At 46.9% G+C, this 21301-nt stretch overlaps 1 protein-coding gene across 4 annotated transcripts in view; it reads right to left on the bottom strand.

Moving 5' to 3' along the window:
- Kdm3 (Lysine demethylase 3) overlaps positions 1-21301 on the bottom strand; it is a 211604-nt gene that overhangs the window by 127914 nt on the left and 62389 nt on the right. For all 4 annotated transcript variants that reach the window (XM_046630454.2, XM_046630450.2, XM_046630452.2 and 1 more), the window contains exon 7: positions 9584-9689. In XM_046630454.2, the coding sequence (XP_046486410.1) occupies positions 9584-9689 (106 nt within the window). The remainder of the gene's footprint in view (positions 1-9583; positions 9690-21301) is intronic.

The raw sequence follows: 21301 nt of genomic DNA, 5'->3' as shown, positions 1-21301 counted from the left end.
GTGCAAAGTTTTTATTCTTTATTGCTGCTGTTGTTGTTGGTGAAAACGATCCCTAGAAACGTTTTATCGCGAGTATTTCTTTGATTGTAATAGAGTGTGAGGAGAGTTTATTCTGTTTTTTTTTTTTTTTGTACGGGGTAAACTTTTTTGGGTAAAGTTTGCCGAGCAAGAAAGTTTGGCGTCGAGGACGAGACGAGTGTCGGTAACTCGAGCACCGGCGTCTAGTGAGGCAGTGAAATGAATCGTGCCGGCAAAGTTGGTCTTCTTTCCGAGGTGAAGGGTACACACACACGCACAGACACACACACGTATAAGAACCTCAGCGAAGTTGGGTTTGACGAATTTAACTTCAGGCCGCGGTGTATAATTTTGACAACGTAACTCGTAGCGCCCAGTTTCATCTCCGGTTACGTATCTCTCTCTAGAATAATATGCGGCAGGTATTTCCACTGCGGAGGAAATTTCCGAGGTAATTTCTATGCCGTGGCATATAATACGGAATCTCATTGTCGGCCACCGAGAGACGGACTCGTGCCTGATTATTCCCGGCATGACTGAGAGGAGAGGAGAGGAGAGGAGGGCGCCTAACGCGACGAGGCCAAACGGTATAAAGCCGCTGCCTAGCTGTCGAGGAGTCTCGTTACGCAACTCGACGGGTGAACGACTGTGCAAGAATTAACCCAAGTTTATTGCTGATGTAAGTCCGATGGCAAGGAGGTTCTTTAGAATTTACCAGACACGCGGAATACGCGGAAGCGTAGAAATATACTTAAGTACCTAGGCGTATCTGCGCTTTAGATCCGTAAAATGAGTTTCTTGCGCACACAGAGAATCCAAGAGAAGCAACGAAAACCTTTTGACAGTACGTAAATAACTAATAGATTGCATATCCGTGAATGCGATTGCGTCAGCGGTCGATAAAAAATCGGAATATTCGTCTCCTTTCGATTTCTCTCACGATGCTTGGCGAGGGTATAAAGAACTGAAAAAGAAAAAAAACGGAATGGAATAAAATTTGGATTCAGAACGCATCTCCGAGTTTCCTCGAAAATTCGAGAAGCGTCTGCGTGCATCGATCTCACCTGCTCTTCGAAGCGAAGAAATAAAATGTGTCGAGGTTATAAATTTATATGACGGACGTATCGTTGGGTTGTTCGCCGTTCTCGCTACACGCGCGTCATTCCGCGAAATTATCACGACCAAAACCACTTCGCTCTGCGGTTCACTCTCTAATTCCGTATATAATGATGATCACCGTGCGGTTTAATTGCCAATTGAGGAAACCGGGTGCCGGATCCGAGCAAACGGAGGACTGCAACAGCCCCGGGTTAACGAACCAAGTTGCCGCGGAGCACCGAGATGTCGATTTGCATAGAGAGTAGATAGTATCTGCCGGACATACGCGTCGAATCGAGTTTTCGACACTTTTGTCCTGCACGTATAAGTTACGTGCCTGTGATAACTTGCCAGACGACGATATTCTTCTTCCCATCAATTCCCGTCATGCGAGAAATTGGCTCTGATCGTTATTCGGCCGTTTTTACCATCGCCGTTGAAAAAGCGCGATAAGTGTCTCGGAATGAGCTTTTAATAAGAAAAAAAGCCTAGGTTGCCACAGACAGCAACGATGACCTGTCATCGCGATAATTTCAGTGTTTACACACAAAAGAGAGAAGAAAAAAAAGCGCAACTATTTTTTTCTCACCCCTGTAGAAATGATGACTCGCAGGTTCGTTTTCTTGCCGAGCATAAAGAGATTCCCACCTGCTTGCAAGCGGAGCGGGTCTCGTCGGCACCTGTTCTCCCCTTTCCCACCGCCGCCGCCGCTCGAAAAGAGGTCTCGGGATCATCGGGAGGAAGAATCGACTGCGACAAGGACAGCAGCTGTGGCTTTCAATACACCTTCGGTGACTGGCCGCAAGCTCTTTGAAAACCCGGGGTCCCCACACCCCTCGTCAGATCGCTCGTTTCTCGGGCTTTAAACTCGGGGTGGTTGCCCTCCGGAGTCTCCGGGGCTTTTTTTTTATCCCTTTTTTATAATCCGCGTGCGTTCGACGTCACGGGATTTAGGCGGCGTTTTACCGCCAGGTGGACGACGCGTGTTGATCATCTCGCTTTTTTGCTATACCTCCTCGTGTATCGAGTTACGGAGTCTGGTATACGTCCAGTTCAATTGGACGCTAAGTCCGGATCTTAGATCCTTGAAATCGAAGATCAAGAGCAACGATCGCGTCAAGGGGATAGACGGTGATACGATCTGATATGAGAGAAAAGCGATTTACCGAGGAATCGTCACGTTCGTGGAGTAGAAGAAACGAAGAACTCATCTCGACGTCACTTTTCAGTTGTTTGACGCAGGTTTCAAGCCAAAATGTTTACAATATATAATATCGAAACTGTGGGAACATTTATTCGAAGTTCCTACCGTTATCTAAAATTCCCGATGGGATCGAAAAAGGATTCCAAAAAATACGATCCAGGTATCATTCTCGTTCGTTCGACTGTTAATTGGAAACAAGAAGTAATTCTAAAACCTCGAGTCGCACGACCCACAGTTTCTTTTCACGTTTTCACAGAATAGGCGGCGTCGGAAGCGACAGGTGGTGAGACGAGAAAAATGCGCCAGAAGTGGAAGGGCACAGGGTGGGAGCAAATATGGAAGGGACGAGAGATCCGATCGAATTTCTTCTACAATGGGGAACGAGAGGGGAATATTTGTGTAGGACTGGTAGGTGGGCAGACATGCGCGTATAATGTTTACAGCATTGTCGGGAAGAGGGATAATTCTGTTAACGGTACTCTAGGTATCTCGTAACAAGCATTCGTGCCGGAGTAGCGTGATGAGCCGAGCTTACCGATCCGACGTTTGATTACGCAAGCATTCGGAAAATGGATTGTACGCTGTAGGTGTATAACATGAACGGGTTACTTAATCGCGGTCCATCCGTAAGTCTGCAACTGTTATACAGTCTATCGAGCCAATGTTCTGCGAAATTCATGTGCCACCTTGTATTATACCTGCAGTTACAGGTATCCGGTGATGGTTTTGATTGGAAACGGAGAGATAAATAAATCGAAAGCACGGTGAGTTGAATCTATTATTTGACTTTCATTTCAAATTCACGAGGAAGGACCGTTTTGATTTTTCCAACTTCGCCGAGAGACTGAGAGAACTGTTCGGATCCACTGGCACCTTGCAGGGTTCAAGGGCTTCAGGTTTAGACGTCTGGGTCGCAAAAGCAGCGTGAAATTTGAGAATAAGCATCGACTCGTTTTTGAACCCACGATCTTGAGGAAACATAGTTCTGGGTACCAGTGATACAATAATCCAATAGTTTTCCACACCATAGGAAACAGTCCACGCTCGATCGACGTTCGAAAATAAGTAATGTCGGTAATCCGAACGTTTCGACTGATCGTGAGACGAGGGACGCCGAACACTGTCACTTTCATTCCGGCATTTACACACACACACACACACACACGCTCATACAGAGCTCAGATGCGAAATAACCTTTCATTCTACGTGTCCTGGGATTGAAAGGCACCGCTGATCCTACTCCCGTTTTCCGTCCTTTTTCCTTTCCTTCTTCTTTTTTTTTTCCCCCTTTTTGGTTACTTCTTTCAACTGCAGACCCCGGGACGCTTTTGTCGTGATAATCCGGCGCAAGAAATTCCAGGAACGGTCCAAGGATGAGGATGGAACGTGAGGTGTAAAGAGGCGAAAAAGTCTGATTGTGAGCCACGCGCCGCGGCAGCGCGTCGAATTAAAGCGGCCAATGCCAGTGAGAATCGTCCGGTATGGTTGCCGACAATAGGAGGAAGAGGGAATTTGGAAGTCAAGGTTGCAGCCACGCATCAGCGCCGATCGCCGAATCCGGGTGAATACGTGCAGAGGTAAAGTTGCAAAGATCGTCGGTCGGCTGGTGTAACGGAGTTTAAATATTCGGGAGTACATCAGCCGATGATCAGGAGAGTTGGTGTGACGGAGTCTACGCCTCTCGGTAACCCAGAGGGGCTACCAGGGTCACCATGGCGACGCCCTCGACGGCATTGAAAAGACGCGTGCCGGAAATTTCCGCCCTGGCAACAACCTCGGCCTCGGCGAGCATCTTCCGGACGACGGAAAAAGGAATCTAAAAAGTTACGGACCAGAAACCGTCAACGATTCCGGGAAACACTCGTTCCCGACGATGACGAAGAAACTCGCTCGTCTTGTTTATCACCGTCCGTAGGATTTCTTCGGCTGTACGATTTGATACGTGTTCCAGCTTTACTGTATTTTTTTTATACGACGTTCCAGACGATGGTCCACGATTTTACGCCATCCGGCACGTTCACTTATCAGTTCGAACCAAGGAGTCACGCTGTGTCTCAAGGATCGTCCGAATGGTTATCCATCTCCCTTTTTTGAACATCCACACCCAGAAATTGATACGCCAATAACTTTGCGCTGATGCGAAAAAAGATCCACCTTCTTTTACCATTGTGCTTCGTTATATCGAGATTGTATTTTATCGGAATGACCTGAGAGTGAAAGAGCCACGCTTCACAAAACAGCCCTCGTGCGAAAAGAGATCTTGAAGAAGGGATTTCCCATGTCAATTTTAGGTTAATTTATGAGTACCCATACAGACGTAAAGGTAACCGCGATTCCTCAAATATTATTAATCGAGGTATCAACGGTTTGAACGATCATTTTATAAGAGGTAGAAGATCTGTAAGAGACGGTACCGCTTTCAATTAAGCGGTTTAATCCGAGTCACGTGCCACCAAAGTTTCTAATTGTCCGCACAAAAAGGGCGTGAAAGAAAAGTTTAAATTAGACCGAGTTGCTCGTTTATCGGCACGCTCAAATTTACATTTATCAGCTCGGTCCTGGAGGAACTCGGAAAGCAGAATGTTGTAGGACTTGAAAAATGATGAAAATTTATTTAAACCTACGCCCACACCTCTCAAAATCCAGCAGACTGGAATTAACCAGCAAAATGGATGTGAGTAATTAACAGCGTTTAATCCAGCAAGTTCATTCCGCCATTATACATGCTGAACGCCGAGAGTTGCCCTAGGTGAGCTACACCTTTGGCCGAATAGAGGAGGTACGGCTCTCGGCCTCCTCTGTATAACAGTGGGAAAGAAACATGGCTCAGTGGCGACTCATCGATGACCTTGCTACCCACAGACAAGTGTGATTTTTATATCAATCGTTACTTTTCTTACGAGTTATTTAACGATTGAAAATAAGGTATTACGAGGTATTCAACGTCGAACATGAAAGCCTCGAGGCTAAATGGACTCGGTGACTGCCTCGAAGCGCTGGAGCAACGATTATCATTATCACGAGAACTTTGCGACCGCCAATCATCCTCGATTGTAACGAGCAAGACACACAAGGTACCGGAGACTGCGATAGGAAGCTTGCAGACTTTACCCACATCGTATCGATGGCGGCTATTTTGTCCGTAAGCACAAGATTCGATGAGGAGTTATAAGATTGTTGAGCGGCGGTGAGAATACGGTTGCGAAACTTGTGAGTAAATTTTCTCTACTCGAGGGTACCGAGCAGAGGCACATAACCTACACGGGCACTCAACGTTTACCGTTCGTTTGTACGAAACGAGGTAATAAATTCCGTGGGTGGTTCAGGTGTGCACAGGGTTCGCTTTAGTCTAGCTTGCCTGTTAGCTAGGAAACTTTGTGTCCGACGATCGTAACAGGCGATCGTAAAGTTTCGGATAAGCGCATGTTGCTCGTTACAATCGGTAGTTGGGTGTTCGGTTCAGCAACATCGAAGCTAGGAGCCAGCAACTCCACTCTCCGTCCGTTGCACAGTCGACTATCGTATACGTGTGTATACCGCAGAGTCGCAATCGATTATCTAATCGAACCGTGCGTTCGTTCCGTTAATAATTTGCGACGGTCAGTTGCGTCGAGGGCATCTCGTGAGAGGTGGAGAAACTCGCGGAGGAAATTGCTAAGGTGGTAGGAGGACGTGCCGTTTGCTTGCTTCAACGGTGTACACAAGTACCTTCTCGCCGCATCGGTGAATGTTGAAATTGACTCTAGGATGCCCCGCGAATCCATTATCCAAACGTTACGTCTAGTCTCTCCGATCCCCCTCGCGACTTCCGTCAACAATCAAGAGGGCTCGATAACGCTCGACTAGTTTACGAAGGGCTCCGTTCCGAAGTTAGTTCAGGACGATATTGGCCGATGGTCCGGGGGACGGTGGTCAACGAGAATAACCAATTAAACAACTTCGGGGAAAGCCTCCCCTGAGATCTCGACGTAAGGCAATGGCTTACGTGGAGTGTTGCCCTTGCAATTAGATCCTTTCGGGCATTCGAGAGCTGCGAATACCCGTGTCGCGTCAAACGCAGTTCGCTGAGCGCGGCTGACAAGCCCATTTCAGAAGTTCGTATCGGAGTTTCCTCTCGGTTGCGCTAACGGCGGCGGGAAAAACAAAGGACCGCGAGAGAAGAGCGGTGATTAGAGCTCGATGATGACTTCCAGCCGGCTAATTCCCATCCGGATTATCTATCGAACTGCGAATTCTACTCGGTTCCAAAACTATTCCCAACAGTAACCGGAGATAAATGATATATATGTATATCTGTACGAGCGACGACTCCGAGGAAATTCTATACATTGACTGACTGAACCCTCCGGGGAATGTTCCCGTTTATCATTTTGCGATCCGTAAATTTGCACGAAGGTCTTTCTCCTTCCTTGAAATTTGATGTATACGCAGGCATGTCGCGTGTGAGGCGGATCATCAACTCGAGCATAAGCCATCCACCTGGTCGCGGTATTCACGTCAAAAAATCTGTCGAGAAGGTGACGTTGATTTATTAACAAGAGGACGGGAGTAACTCCTGAGGCGATTTCTTTATCCCCGCGAAATGAAATTAAAGGGTGCGTTATATTTTCGCGTGGAGTACAAAGCTCTCCCTCCCACCCTTTCTCGATACTATATCTCGGTGCTTATACTTTTGCGCGCTTTGCAATCAGCCTATGGAGTTGGTAGCTTCGAGGAATCTTGAGATCGCGTGTCGTTTGAGTTTACCGGAAGCAGCCACAAGGAAAGGCAAAGAGACCAAAAGTGCTCCGCGTCTTGAGCCGGATCCAACGCTGCGACGAGGTTAGTCGATATCCTAAGATTGGTAAATCAACTTGTGCACCTGTCTCCCGGTGTGCGTTAAAAGCTGGGTTTTTGTACCATCAGCATCGCTTTGCTGCAGCTATTATGCAATCCAAAACTGTGGCTACGGATGCTTTCGTGCGATGAAACGCAAACGATCAAGCAAGTGGGAAAGAGAATAACGTTTGGTCGTTGGACACGTTCGTTTCACTAGGCTAGAATAATATTCCCTTGGCTATAGGCGAGTAGGATCGATTTAACTCGTGTAAATACAGGATTTCTGGAAGTGGGTATGGTATGTATACACACATATACATCCCAGTTCACGAAATATCTAAGATATACACGACGATATGAACGCCAGAGAAGTAGGGCACTGGTGTTTGCTCTCAAGTCAAGGTGGTACAAAACTGTCGGCTTCGTCCGCCGAGTTATGGCTTTTCAAATATTTTCAAACCGAGTGGTTCTGAGATGAGAACAGAGCAAGTGTGACGTGACTGTACGATTAATATCGCAGATATCCCGAGTGGTTTTTAATGAACTCCCAGACGTCTCAAGCCTCGACCCTTGAGGTGTTTTTTTTTTTACCTCAATTCCGCGATGCCTTGAAATAGATCGTCAGCGGCCATTTTTTGATTTCCAATAAAACAACCGGTCCGTAATAGCGGGGCATGGGACAATTTTTATCCGGAGAGAGCAGTGCAGTCACCTCGCCTCGCCGTTCCCGCTGTTCCTTCTATTTTCGCATTCACGCGATGTGTTTCAGGGTATTTTCAAGTCTTCGAGAATGTCGGTCGCTGCATGTCCAAGACGACGAACGAAGGAATTATAGAGGGAGAGAAACGGAGGTGTGAAGATTAAGCGACTTTCACGGAGGACAAAGACTCGCTGTTTCCTTCCATTTTCCCTACTTTTTCTTCTATTTTCTTCTACCCAGCGGATCTTTCAACTGACTCAGCGTCGATCGCGTTCTTATACCTACACTTCCACACCTACACACCTACACAAACGTTGCTTAAGCCTTTTTCCAACATTTTTTTTCTTCACTCCACTTTCAGCGTTTTCCTCCCGTTTTCTTCTCCTTATTCTCCATTCATCTCTATCTCTTCTCTCCACGCTTCGCAGCCACTCCGGCGCCCCGATAACCGGCGATTTCACCCGGGTAGCTGAATCGCTGAGTTATACCGTGTCCTCCTCTTCACCCCCTGTATCCCCTCGGCTGTAACCCTCGATTCGTCGCTCGCAGGAAATTGTATGATTTCCTGGAAACACGCGAGCATCGTAGCACAATTTTCGCCTTTAGAGTCCAACTTTTTTTCGATCAGAAATTACGCCTCCTTCCAACCTCGGATGCTGAAAGTATTAAGTGGCTGCAGAAAAGAAGGCGACACATTAATTTCCCTCCATTACCCCCCTTTCTCCGGAAGAAAACAATCCCTACCCCATTGCTGCACCACATTGACCCCGTCTTAACTTTGCACCAGCGAAACATGGATGTAGGTACCTATGCTACGCGCGTGATACAAATAGGTACGGTAAAAGTGAAACGAAGGTTAATACACCGAGTCACAAACGAAAAACCATGATCGAGCAAGAGCAGAGAGTTATTATCTTTTGTTTCGCGAACCGGTTGGCGGTTCCTCGAATCGTTTGTAACCTCGGGTTCCTTAAGCGGCGACTCCTTTTGCTTTCTCTGGAGGACTTATTTCGCCGTCTTACTCTCGACGTGAGTATTTTTTTCTTTCTTTCAATTTTTTCGTCTTATTTCTCATTTTACACCACTTTACCCCGGGGCCCGAAGCCACAACGGCGCGCCGGTTCCGCTGCTTTCGTTCGGATAATTCCTTTTCGTTTGCTCCGGCGTTCGTCGTCGTTTTTCGGTCGTTCAATTCCACGCTGCTGGCCTGCTGCACCAATGTGAGCACACCGCAACCTCCTGAATGAATAACGTGTGTTACATATGCGATCGTGTATCTCGAACACGCGTAGACACGCAACGGAATGGACGCACGGTATAGGCACGAGGGGGAGAACCTAAATTAGGTGTCGTCCGGAATGACTTTAGCCTGGGTTCAAAAGAGGTATTAAAATTACGGCAATTGATCGCCGTCGTGCCGTTCGCGTTTCAACCGCGGCGCGCATACTGCAGAGGAAGGAGATCGTTTTGGCCTGATTCACGACTGAGCTGCGTATTGGAAATCTCTCCAATTCCCAATCTGTGATTACAGATGAAACCGCGCGATAAGACTTTACTCAAACTATAACGATCCATGGGTTTGTAAGACCGTTTTCAGCCCTCTCAGTTGCCTCGTACCGAACGAAATTCAGGCATGTAGGTAAAAGTTGTAGAGCTGCTTGCAGAACACATCGTCGAAACGACTTTACCAAGAAGTCCTTCGGAATCACGATGATGATATGACATACACGTTTGGCGAAACTTACCTTTTTCGAGATGCTGTGGAATCGCAGGCGGGCTTTCCGACCCGGTCGGTGGTTGAAGGTGAGCAGTAGCACCTGGACGTCCCCGGGGTCTACGGCCAACTCGTGGCTAAAACACCCAAGAATAGATGGAATCGTTAGTCACGGGGTACAATGTCGTCGGCTGAAGGATTGCGAAAAGAGAACAAAAAAAAATAAAAAATTGGAGTGATTGAGGTAAGTGGTCAGAGATTGGAACCTCGAAGCGTCAGTCTTTCGTGATTATTTAAGTGACGGAAGAAGCTTCCGACATCGTAGATACGACGACACGTGGTATACGAGGATTACCATGGGAACGGCGAGGTATAAATCTGCGTATCGATCGCTCCGATTGTCGGGGTTTTGCCCTGCTATTTATACATCCGGCTTTGAAACTCACGACCGGCGACCGGGAGTTGCAGGCTAAAGTGCGCTAGTTGCTCCCGCAACAGCCGGATGATGGTTTTGGTCGTTGGTTTTGGGTTGTGTTTTTGTCCCCGAGGTTTGAAAAGCTTCCAACGCAACGTGAACGGCCAGCGGTGAAAAAGGTGGAGAGAAGAAAGAATAGAAAACGAAGAAAAAAAAAAAAAAACAATAAAAAAAACACCGTACACGAGGATAAAAAAATAGAACGGTGCACTGCGATGCAGGGGAGCAAGACTGGGCGACAAAAAGAAACGCTATTTCACCCAGCGTAGAGTGTACGATATACGGGAAGGCACTTTGAGAGAGCCTCCACGAGAGATATATGTACCTACATTTACTCCACTTCGTAACTTCTTCTTCTTTTTCTTCTTCTTATTTTTTCTTCTCTGTACGGAAATAATCGGTAGCTGATTCGCGAAGGCAACATCCACGTCTACTATACCGTACACGCTTCTCAAGTGATCCATATTTCCTCCTCCCTTTCACTTTCCTAGACCTCTTCACCAGCCCAATGCCTAGTCGTCGGTGATCGTAAGGCGGACAAACGAAGAAACGAAGAAACGAAGAAACGAAGAAAAGAAGAAACCAACGAACGAACTAGTGGGTGAGTGCTTTGTTTTTTCGTTTCTTTTCAGACCCGGGGCATTTATTACCGTGGTTGATCGCGACCAGCGGCTATCGCGACCCCGTTCCAAGTTGTTCCTACAGGTTCCATTCCACCCCGGAGGTGGACGGCTAGACTCTGCAGAAGAACGGCGTCCGTTCACCGGTTCTTTCCCGCAAGTCCAAAGTTCCGAAGACCCGGTCGTTCCGCACGAGGGAAAATGGGGGGAAAGATGACCGGATCGTTCGGCCGTTAGCGGGCAATCATGGACCATGGAACGACAGATAGTTCACGTAGTGGGCAAAAAATTTTCATCCTGAATTACAAGAGTGAGATATCGCGAGTTGGGCCAACTGTTTTTGTCGCCGCAGTCCAAGTAGCCGCAGGAGACGTGACCCGTCGAAACATCGTTATGCCTCGGAATAAAAGTCAAAATGATTGATTATCAACGCGTCGTTCAACCTTCACGGTTTTCAAACCAGTAGAAACTGCGACAGCGTTGTTGTCTCGACTTCGGTATTTTGCCTTAGAGAATATTCAAGAGACTGCGAAAACGAGGAAGGGGAAGATTTATCTCTGATTCATCTCTGACTCGTCATCCCCCTGGCGACGTGGATGACAAATTGTTCACGGTAGTGTTCAGGGTGAACTCGGAAATGGCACGCAGGGTCGCGTCGAAGCGAAACTTTTCATCGGAATATCGTGAAATCACCTTTCCGTACCTAATAAATTATGTATATAATACGTAGGTATACGATATAAATATATGCGGACGTTTCACTCGTAATGCGATTCAAGTATGCGCATAGATAGCGCCGGGGTCGGAGAATCGATAATCGGTCGGACGTGACGGTGAGAATATGCAACGTGGTTTCGGGCTGCTGCTGCTGCTGCTGCAGGGTTTTAGGAGAACGCCTGAAGGGAGCGAAACGAGTCAAGATAAAGGAGATTAATGGATATTAACAAATTACGAAGGAGAGACAGGAATTTCAAATCCGCCCGCCAAGCAGGTCTGTAATTCGTGACTGGTATATTTTCGGAGGATATTTTTTCCCCTCCTCTCTACGTTGAACGCTGATAAATGAATTCTGATACGAAACAGTATCGCCGCCTATCTGTATCAACGGATTATCAGGAATTTTCTGAAACCCACCAACGTCATGGTTTGGTTTCCGAGACGAGAACGATTTCAAATACGTCAAGTATAACACTCGCGCGAAGTGGTTAAAATTTTTGCAACTGTCAGAGTCACCTACCTACACAACAATCGCAAAGCTCACCTAGGTCTTTCATGCCCCAATGAATATATTCATAGAATGTAGATTGACGGGTACATGTGAACTTACGTAAGCAAGTGTATAAGATGATAGGTACCGTGTTATAAGTTACGTCCATAAACATGCATGCATGCATGTATGCGTGTAAGTACGTACGTACGTACATGTATACCAAGGTGAGAAACGGCTCGGATTCTATAATAAAATATGCATTGATGCCAGCAGCGGAATAGGTACCTACTCTCTATACTCGAGAGGACTAAAGAGACACACGACAGCTGCTGCCGCTGTCGTCATTGGCGAGATATACCCGGCATGGGCCGACACGACGATTCCAACACCGCTGGCTGGCTGCTACGCGGCGATTATACACGACGAAATAACACGGAGGAGCCGGAGGTTAGCAGCTCGTTGACATTATGCGGGCTTCGATCCCATTATGCGGAGAAGGACCGGGAGATACGATGCAAATGTCAGAGGGACGAGGATGACCGGCGTGCGATCAATTTCCATATCTGTCATTCGGACGATATATTTATATGCGTACACGCACACGTGTATATACATGTATCACTGATATCAGGGTACCCTGCCGTGCACGTGAGTGAGGCAAGAGTGCGGTTGCTAATTCTCGCACGTGATTGTTATAGATTGTATTATAATCTGCATCGATGTGCCGGGACGGTAATTTGAATCGCGCGATACGATGAAGACTTCGCGCTGATTGTCAGCACGAAAATACAATATACTCGCTTGAATTACGGGTAATTTGATCATCATCATCATCATCATCATAATCATCATCATCATCGTCGTCGTCGTCATACGGAGATCACCGAGAATACACCCAACTCGTGTCACGCTGTGTGACAGTTGTGATAAGGATGATTATAGCCAAATTAGAGAAGAGGGCTATATACGTATACATGTATGAAGTAGGTCACGCGAAAAGTGTTTGCGACGATAAATCAAGGAGCGGAGAAATAAAATTCCTCTCGTACTTATTGCGAGATTTTCGTCAATATTACGTTTCTCTTCCTTCGTTGCCTACACCTTTATCTATTATTATTACCAGCGCGGCGAGGAGAATCGTGTTCGCCTGATTTGCATGCTAACGAGCAGTTTCTCAGTTGATCGTTCGTATATTTCTACCAGAGAGGGATAAAATAAGTACTCGCTGACTTAATTTCGCATGGAACGGTTTTACCGTATATCTGATAATCCTCTTTCTCATTCGCTGAGCAGCGGCGAAGAAAAAAAGCTGAGGGAAAAGAGAACAAGATAAAAAAAAAAGAAGATAAAAAAAAAATCAACAATTCGCGAGGGATTTTATCTTGACGCGCAGATCTTGATGCATGGCAGAGATTTCGTTCAAGGCCACTGAGTTTCGCATATCCCGGTGTATTTCGTTTCCTCTTTATTTCCAGTTCACCCACCACTTCGCAATTTAATCTGTGAATAACATTTAACAAGTGCTACCACAAATACTCAATTGCTGATCACAGCCGTGTGCAGATTAAGTTAAACGCCCCTTCTTCTATTCTACGCAAATAAGAAAATCAAAGAGAGTTTTCAACGATCTTGAAATCGCAGACGGATAGACAATCGTACGACAAATATTTTCCCTGTCGTATCTTTCCAGACGTTAAGAGCCGGTATGCCGCTGCAGATTCGAACGCGTGAAGCTCGTCCGTTCCAAACTGCTGTCGGAAATGAAACCTGACCGAAACTAGTTATACCGGTACGTTGTGCATACCTACCCGACAGACACCGCAATTCCCATTGGCGTAGCTGTTTAAGTAGCACGACCAATGCTCGCTGACCGAGTAGCGACGATCCCCTGATTTTGCAATTTGGATGAACGTAAATTTAGTTCGGTGAAATTTGAGAAGAAATTAATTATCGTATGTATTTTCTTGACTTACAGCTGCATGCGATTGGATGAAATCTGAACTGAGAGTCGAACAGAGAGAGAGAGAGAGCACGCAGCGATTTCCAGTAGATAAAGAGCTGTTTGCAGAGGAAACACCGAAGCGGGTAATTTGTGCGTATATTTAAAAATACCGGGATGTTAATGTGGCGGAAGTGGGTATTCCATTTATTTATAGAATGCGTAATAGCGACGGCGGAAATTCGTCCGGATAAGTGGTTAATTAACAGTCAAGCCCCGAAAGTATAACCGTCGCGTATAACGTAATATGCCTATATGCCGCCTTGTTTAACACAGCGGTCACGGTCGTTCAATGACGCACTTGTCCTCGACATTTTTCGTTCCTTTTTTTTTTTTTTAAGTCGGCAAAAAACGAAGGCCGACTCTTTGTTCGCCTGAACGAGATTAAAAGAACAATGAAAATTCTCACCGATAACGCGAATTCTCGGGTCCTGCAATATCGCGTCTAGACTCGCGTAAATAGGGAGACCCACGTACCCGATACAGAAGTGAGGTAAATGAAGGAAACGAAAAAGAAAAAATGTTATAATAATAATAATAATAATAATAAAAGCTGCGCTTTTTATCTTTACACAGGTGAGATTTACAGGCCTACGATTACACTGCGCAAATTATACACCTCGTACAAACTTATCAAGCGCACACTATACATATAAACTCTCTGCGGCTCGACTGCCTTCTGTTGATGATAACGAGAACTTTGCATGGAAATCGATCGGTGCAGAGAAACACGTTGCTATTTTACCAAGGCGAGGAATAAAAAATTATACATGCGGCATCAATTTGATGTTGCGACAATACATGTAGTGCCTACTATAATAACAATAATTAAGTGCGAGTATAAAACGTCACTTGATGTCGTTGCCGTTGATCACCCGCTACAGATGCCAAGGTGATGATTATACGCTTCGGATCTTATCTAAAACGATGAACCGTTTGCCCGCTTCTTTCATTCATAATTCCACATAAAGAGGAACTCCGCTATATTATACGTATATAATGTATGTGATACCGGTACGGAGCGTTATCGCTTCGGCAGCGGCCTGCTTTTCAACGAGCCTTTGAGGAAGTTATCACGATCTTATCTCTAACGACGTTCTAGTTTCGCTTTGAAGCGAAATCGCTGTAGAAATTATAAAAGTAGAAAGGAGGAAAGAGAAGGAAGGAAAAGAAAAAGAAACGAAAGCAAAACCTGGAACGAATTCTGCAGATTTCTGACCACTTTCAGACCGCACGTCCTTCCAGTTCGGTTCAGTTCATCAGACGAAGAGTGAATAAATTTATGAAGTGACACACTCACGCGGTGAGTTACCGATGTCGACGTTGGTAGTAGAAAAGCAGCTGTGCTGTCCTCAAACCAATGCCGATGATGCACGCACAGCTTTGAAGAACTTCACAACTCTCCGGGTATTATCCATAGCGATGATCGTCAGTCACTAAACCGTATGCACACTTATCGATGTGACGCGTCGTCGGCATCGTTTTGCTACACGATCGTTCGTTTCATCATACTTCTCACTCCTAATGAAACTGTACTGTCTTAAAAACATGCCTGAAGAAAGCTGCTCGCTTACGACGATGCTGTACGTGTAAGAAGACAGGAAAATCGACGAATACCGAATGGAAAAGTTTCAAAGGTGTTTTTGTTGTGTGCGTGTGTGGATACGCGAATCACCTGAGTACCGGGTGAAAGTGAAACGAGTATTCGAAAATTGTTATAATTACATCGCGTTAATTGAGCCGCTGTGTCCGCTTGGCGAAACGTCGTTGTTCCATCATCGGTGCCAATTAGTACGATGATAAAAGAAAAATAAATATACTCGGTTTAATTGTCGTTGCGCAACGCGTCAACAATGCTTTCATCGAGTCGGCGCAACTCGAGCTGCTGCAGTTTAACAGGCTTCGATATCCTCCACCACCTCCGACACTCGAACAACACAGCGCATCACCAAGATTCCCGGTATCTCTTTCTCTCTTTCTCTCTTTCTCTCCCTCCCTCCCTCCCTCTCCGAATCTTGGCTTTCGTTCGACGGTGCTGTAAAATCAACGCGAATTACCGACAAAAACCGACGCGGCTAACGTTTGCGCCAATGATCGATCGATCGATCAGCCGCGATCGGAGGAAAACTCCCGTCGAGAATGTCGCAAACACCGGCTGCGAAATTCCGCACAGTCGGCGAACCAACGTTGGCTGGCTGGCGGACTCTGGGAGGCTAAGAGCGCGATATGCTCCGGACGCAGTGCTGCCGCCTACTGGAACCTCGCCGGGATCGTGGACCCCCTGCACCCCCGGGACCCGGGCGTCCGCCCCCGCCCCCGAACGGCGGGCTGCCGGATGCCCGGAAAGACAGAAAAGACGCTTTCCATTCTACGACAATATTTCCGGTCGGCGTGCGAGGAGCTCGCCTTTTTACTTTTTTTTTTTTTCAATGCCGTTCCAGTTTCCCCGTCTCGTCTCTCGACTACTCGGCCCGTTATTTCCCTCGCCTGTAATTTCATCCAACGGGACCGTGGGGGTAAAAATTCCACTTTGCGCACCGTTCACGGTGGAGCGCGAGAAGAGAAACGTCGCGTCAACCTTGCGAAGGATGAAAGGAAGGAGGGAGGAATCGATTCCCGTAATAGAGATGAATGGTGATCGAGTCTCTGCAACGCCGTTCCTCTTCCGGAAGTCAAACGTTACCCGTAGGGGCATCAGACTTGTTTAGAGGTGGTGCGGGTGTCTTTGTTCATTCGATGCCAAGATTTATCACGACGTGATAAACGGTTGGTACAGGGTAACGAAGCCGTTATACGAAAACCGTTAAGAGTGATGCGATGATAATAGCCGAGTAGGAATCAAGAGTTGAAAATTCCTGTACGCCTAAAATGAGATTGAAAAAGTTATATCGAAAATAGACACACATAATATGTACGTGTATATTTGTATGTTTGTAAATAAAGAATTCACGGCGTTGATAGGAAGTTGAGTCGGTGCATCGGGTTTATTTATAATAGATCCTGGGTGTTGCATAAATCGGAAAGAGAGTTGAACGATTTACGGTAATTCTCGACACAAGGGTAGCGCGTCGACTGGAACAACTTTGTCGTGAACTAAAACTTCGGGAAGAACTCTCTGCCAAACAGGTGGAAGGAGGCCGGGTCGGTATTCGTGGGGGATGGGAAGGGATGAGAAGCCGAGTTGAGAACAGCGGCTGCGGCCGCCCCTGACCGCCCCCGCAAAAGGGGATTCTCTATACGTATGTAGGTTCGGTAAAGCGGCGCCGGCGCGTCGATTCCAACCACGCGCCGACGATGTCACAGGGTCACGACCCCAGCGAACAATCGAACAAAACCCCGCGCGGCACGGCCTTCGTATAACTCAAGCTCGTGCCGATTGGTATTGAAAAGATTTGCTTGGGATGAATGGAAAACACAAGGCCGTCAAGGGTGCGCGAGATTCTGTTTTTATACTTGCTTGCCAATTGAGAAAAGGAAAGGGAATCCTTAGTTGGATCGTCTATCGGTATACCTACAATTTATAGTTTCCCGAACAGCGATGATACCAACGACGCTTCGACTCGAGTGGAGGATACGAATGGTTCTTAGATCCTGAAACCGTTATCCAGCAGTGCCTCAAAGTGAGATGAAACGACTTTAAGGTTGGCGTTATGATCGTGACTTACTGATTAGTTTGTCGTATCGTCTTTCTCATAATTTTCGACCAACTTAGTGCCGCTTGAAAACGGGCGCCATAATTTTGGCCACATTGGCTTCCAATGCAACTAACCTCAAAGATATAATTTTTTCCATCCGCCATACGCGTACAAGACTTACCGGAAGATAAATCGACTCGAATGATCTCAAGTAACAGGTATGGTAGACGCCTTGAAAATGTTTTCAGCATATCGAATCCGCGCTTACGGAGAGCAATTACGCCGTTACCTCGAAGTCGTAGTCGAACACAAGAACAACAACAACAATACACGGTCGTCGATGTATGTGCATAGAAATTATCAGATGCGGTATATCGTCTACGAGACGACGTCGCGTCGTGTCGTGTCGTGTCGTCGAGTGGCGGGGATGAGAGGCTATTAACCGTCGCGGACGTAAACACGGGATTCGGTAAGGGAAGTGAAGGAAAGGAAAGGGAAGGGATGAATTGGCAAGCGGTTTATATACCGCACGCGCACACGAAGAGCAGCCCCGTCGGCGACGCCGACGCCCCCGACGCCCTCGACGCCGTCTCACTCGGCCCGAATCAATACAGCTCCCGTCGTCCACCGGCACCGAGAGGTAAAGCCCTCCGCCGATTGGACGAGGGGACTGTTTATCACGGGTGTCGGTGGGTTCGGGCCGGTGCTCCCGGACGACGCCTGCCCGCCTCTTCGCCGTCGGCCGGCTCCGGGGCCTTTGAACTTGAAACGACCTGCCGAGCTTTCCATTATATGTATAAACGCGGGGAATTATTAACCCTCCTCCGCCACCCCCCCCACCTCTGTCAGTCCTCATCCTCATCCCCATCCTCATTCTCATCCTCATTCTCGTTCACCGTCCCCTTCCCGCCCCTGACGAACAAATATAACTGTGTACGCCTAGGGGAGATTAGGGTGCCTCGGAACGTTGGGTAAATTGGACTACCTTGAAAAGTTCACGCTCGATCCGTTCTTCTCTTTTCCAACCCCCGCCCCGGTTATGTGCCTCGGATTCCTGTCTGCACAATGTTGTAAACCGAGGCTTAATACGTCTGGCAAATATTACAGAACGTTAAAATTAAAAGGATAATTACGGCCTTGGAGATTTCCCAGGTATGGGTACCCTGATAAATGTGCGAGAAATTTTTTATCTTCTTGAGAGATGAGAAGACGTAAGGCAAACGTTACAACGTGGGGAAAAATTCAGTGTCGAACCCACCCCGGTTGTGGTTAGGTATACGATACGGGAAATTGGACCGTTGCTGGTTTTGGAGTCTCGCAGCAATTCGGTGTATAGTTTCTCCTGTAGTTTTGACTAGCGAAAACGCACAAGAGGCGTTTTGTCGAGAATCTCGAGGGATGAATTTGCAAAGCACTGAACAGCGGTAGGAAGTCGTAAGCCGAATCACGATGGCGATGGCGAATTTTCATAAGTGATTAAACGAGATCCGGCACGCTTAAGGGAGAAAATTCAAGAAATGAACGACGTTTGCGTGTTTATACACGCCGGGTATTTATCCTGCGGGGTGATAGGCATGCTGAAACTGGTGCGGTGTTGTTTGTTCGTGGGATGTAATTCGGCATGAAGACGCTTTGATGTATTTACGACGTGTTTCGGAGCGAGTCAAACAAACAACGGAGTCAAGAACATACTTTGATCCACCCTCCCTCTCTCTCTCTCTCTCTCTCTCTCTCTCTCTCTACGACACCGAGCCGATACGATACTTACGCTCTGACATCACCCGAAACAAGGGTGAGCGATTCGGGTGCCGCGAGGCGGTAACAAGGCGAAGATAATCGTTCGATGTCAAGTTGTCATCCGGTAAATGGGATCGAAAGAACCGGGGATATGAGGTGGCGAGGAGAAAGTATGAACGTAAGAACCAAGGTGCGCGAAATAAAAAAAACGGTATCCCACCTCGACTGGACCGATAATCCCGCCCCAATGAAACCCAATGGACTGGCTGACTCACCCTCGAAGAACGGCGGGATCGACTTCGTTTTTTCGCAAATCAGGCCACCCACTGTTCGCAGTATTCCCTTTCAGATAATCCGAGGAATAGGAGCTAAACGGAAGCGAATCAGGAATTCGAGTTCGTGCGATAATGCGATCGAGGCTTGAGCGCGAGGGATGGTCTCGTGACTTTTGCAAATAAAGCAAGTTACGCGGAGCTCGAAGCTTGCACACATCTCCCTCGACGATCTTGGTTTCGACTTCGGTTCCGATACCGAACACGCGATGCCGACGGATCGGGCAGCATTCAGAGATTGCGGCCAGTGGGAAACGAGCCGGGGTTTCTCCTCGTCGTTCCTCGTCTCGACACCGAGAAAGCGCGAATACTGGATCTCGCTAAGAGAGGTAGAGAGGGTTGCAACGAAGGGTGGCTGGCGGAGTCAGAGGTAAGTTTGAGGTTCCATGTCGAGAGACTGGCGTTCGAGAAAAGCACCTCTCGCCCAGGTTCGCGACGTCGGGAAACTTCGCCGGGCAATTACAGTCGGCTCGACTGTCGGACACTTGACACGCCGACTCGGTGTATAAACGCATGCACGATATTTCGGTGCGGCGTATACAGCTGTATTCAAAGGCACTCGACCCTGCTCGAATTTCGTCGCATTGGCGTCGCTCTCAAATTCCGTGAATGGAATCCGACGACGAGGCGGAGGGAAGGATCACTTTTGACCCTAGGGATATTTGCGTGGACTCGAGACGACGTCGCACCGAGACTGCAGGGATTTAATTGACTCAATCGAAGAGTCACCCTCCTCCGCTCGAGGCGGATAGCGAAAGCGATACGTTGAGAGTGACATTGCTTGTGTAAACACCGAAGCTACCAACCAGTCTTCAAAGAATGCAAAAAATGCTAAGAGAATTTTATTATACCTACAGTTTTTCTGTAGTCGGCGGAGAATTTTTATACATATGTTTGTGAAGGGACGTGAATTGAGAAAGGTATTTTTCGCGCTGCTGATGTTGAAAATTTTTATTTCAACAGAAACGACTTCTAAATTCATCTTCATAGTGTTCGGAATGGATTTCGGGGAGGAGTCCGACTTTGTATCAAGACAAGACAATTCTACTCTGGGTAACACTCTTCGTATTTCAGCAGTATAAATATACAATACGCAGTAAATTTCGAAACACACCCCTTGGTGAATAGTTGCAGTAGAGCGTGGATATGTTGCCGGTATATTTCGCATTACAAAGATACCATCTTCATTCCTTCTCGTTTCAAAGCGACGAATTCATCTTCCTTTCTCTCTTTTCGCTTCTTCGCTTTTATTTCGCTTTATCCCGCCCAACGGTTTTTTTTTTCATTCTTCCTTTTATTCGGGGACGCGATATAATTTATCAAAGAGGCGTCTCCTTGTAGCAGCATCACGAATAGTGGCAGACATATTGCCAAGACGAGAGGAATCTGACAATGAAATTGCGATCTAGAATTCTAATCGGCCAATTCAACTGACGCGCGTCAACTTAGAAAGGTGTATCAGTGAATTATCGGTAGACCCGAATAAAGGAAAAGAATATTTTTGCCATGAATCTCGATCTCGGAACAATAAACCTACCCTCTTTTCCGTCAATTTTAATATAGTCTACGATAGTTATCCGCATACCACGATAAGTCGATTCGAGTGTTTGAAAACTGAGGAACGTTCAACAGGAGAAACATCATCGCGATGGTGAAACATTTGCAAAACGGTATTACACATAAAACAATTTTCATATCAAATCGTAACCGCAGCTTGCCTCGTTCTCGCGTTAAAATCCCC

The sequence above is a fragment of the Neodiprion pinetum genome, chromosome 6 (assembly GCF_021155775.2).
Source record: "Neodiprion pinetum isolate iyNeoPine1 chromosome 6, iyNeoPine1.2, whole genome shotgun sequence".
NCBI classification, from domain to species: Eukaryota; Metazoa; Arthropoda; class Insecta; order Hymenoptera; family Diprionidae; genus Neodiprion; species Neodiprion pinetum.
This window is presented reverse-complemented; position numbering and strand designations above follow the sequence as displayed.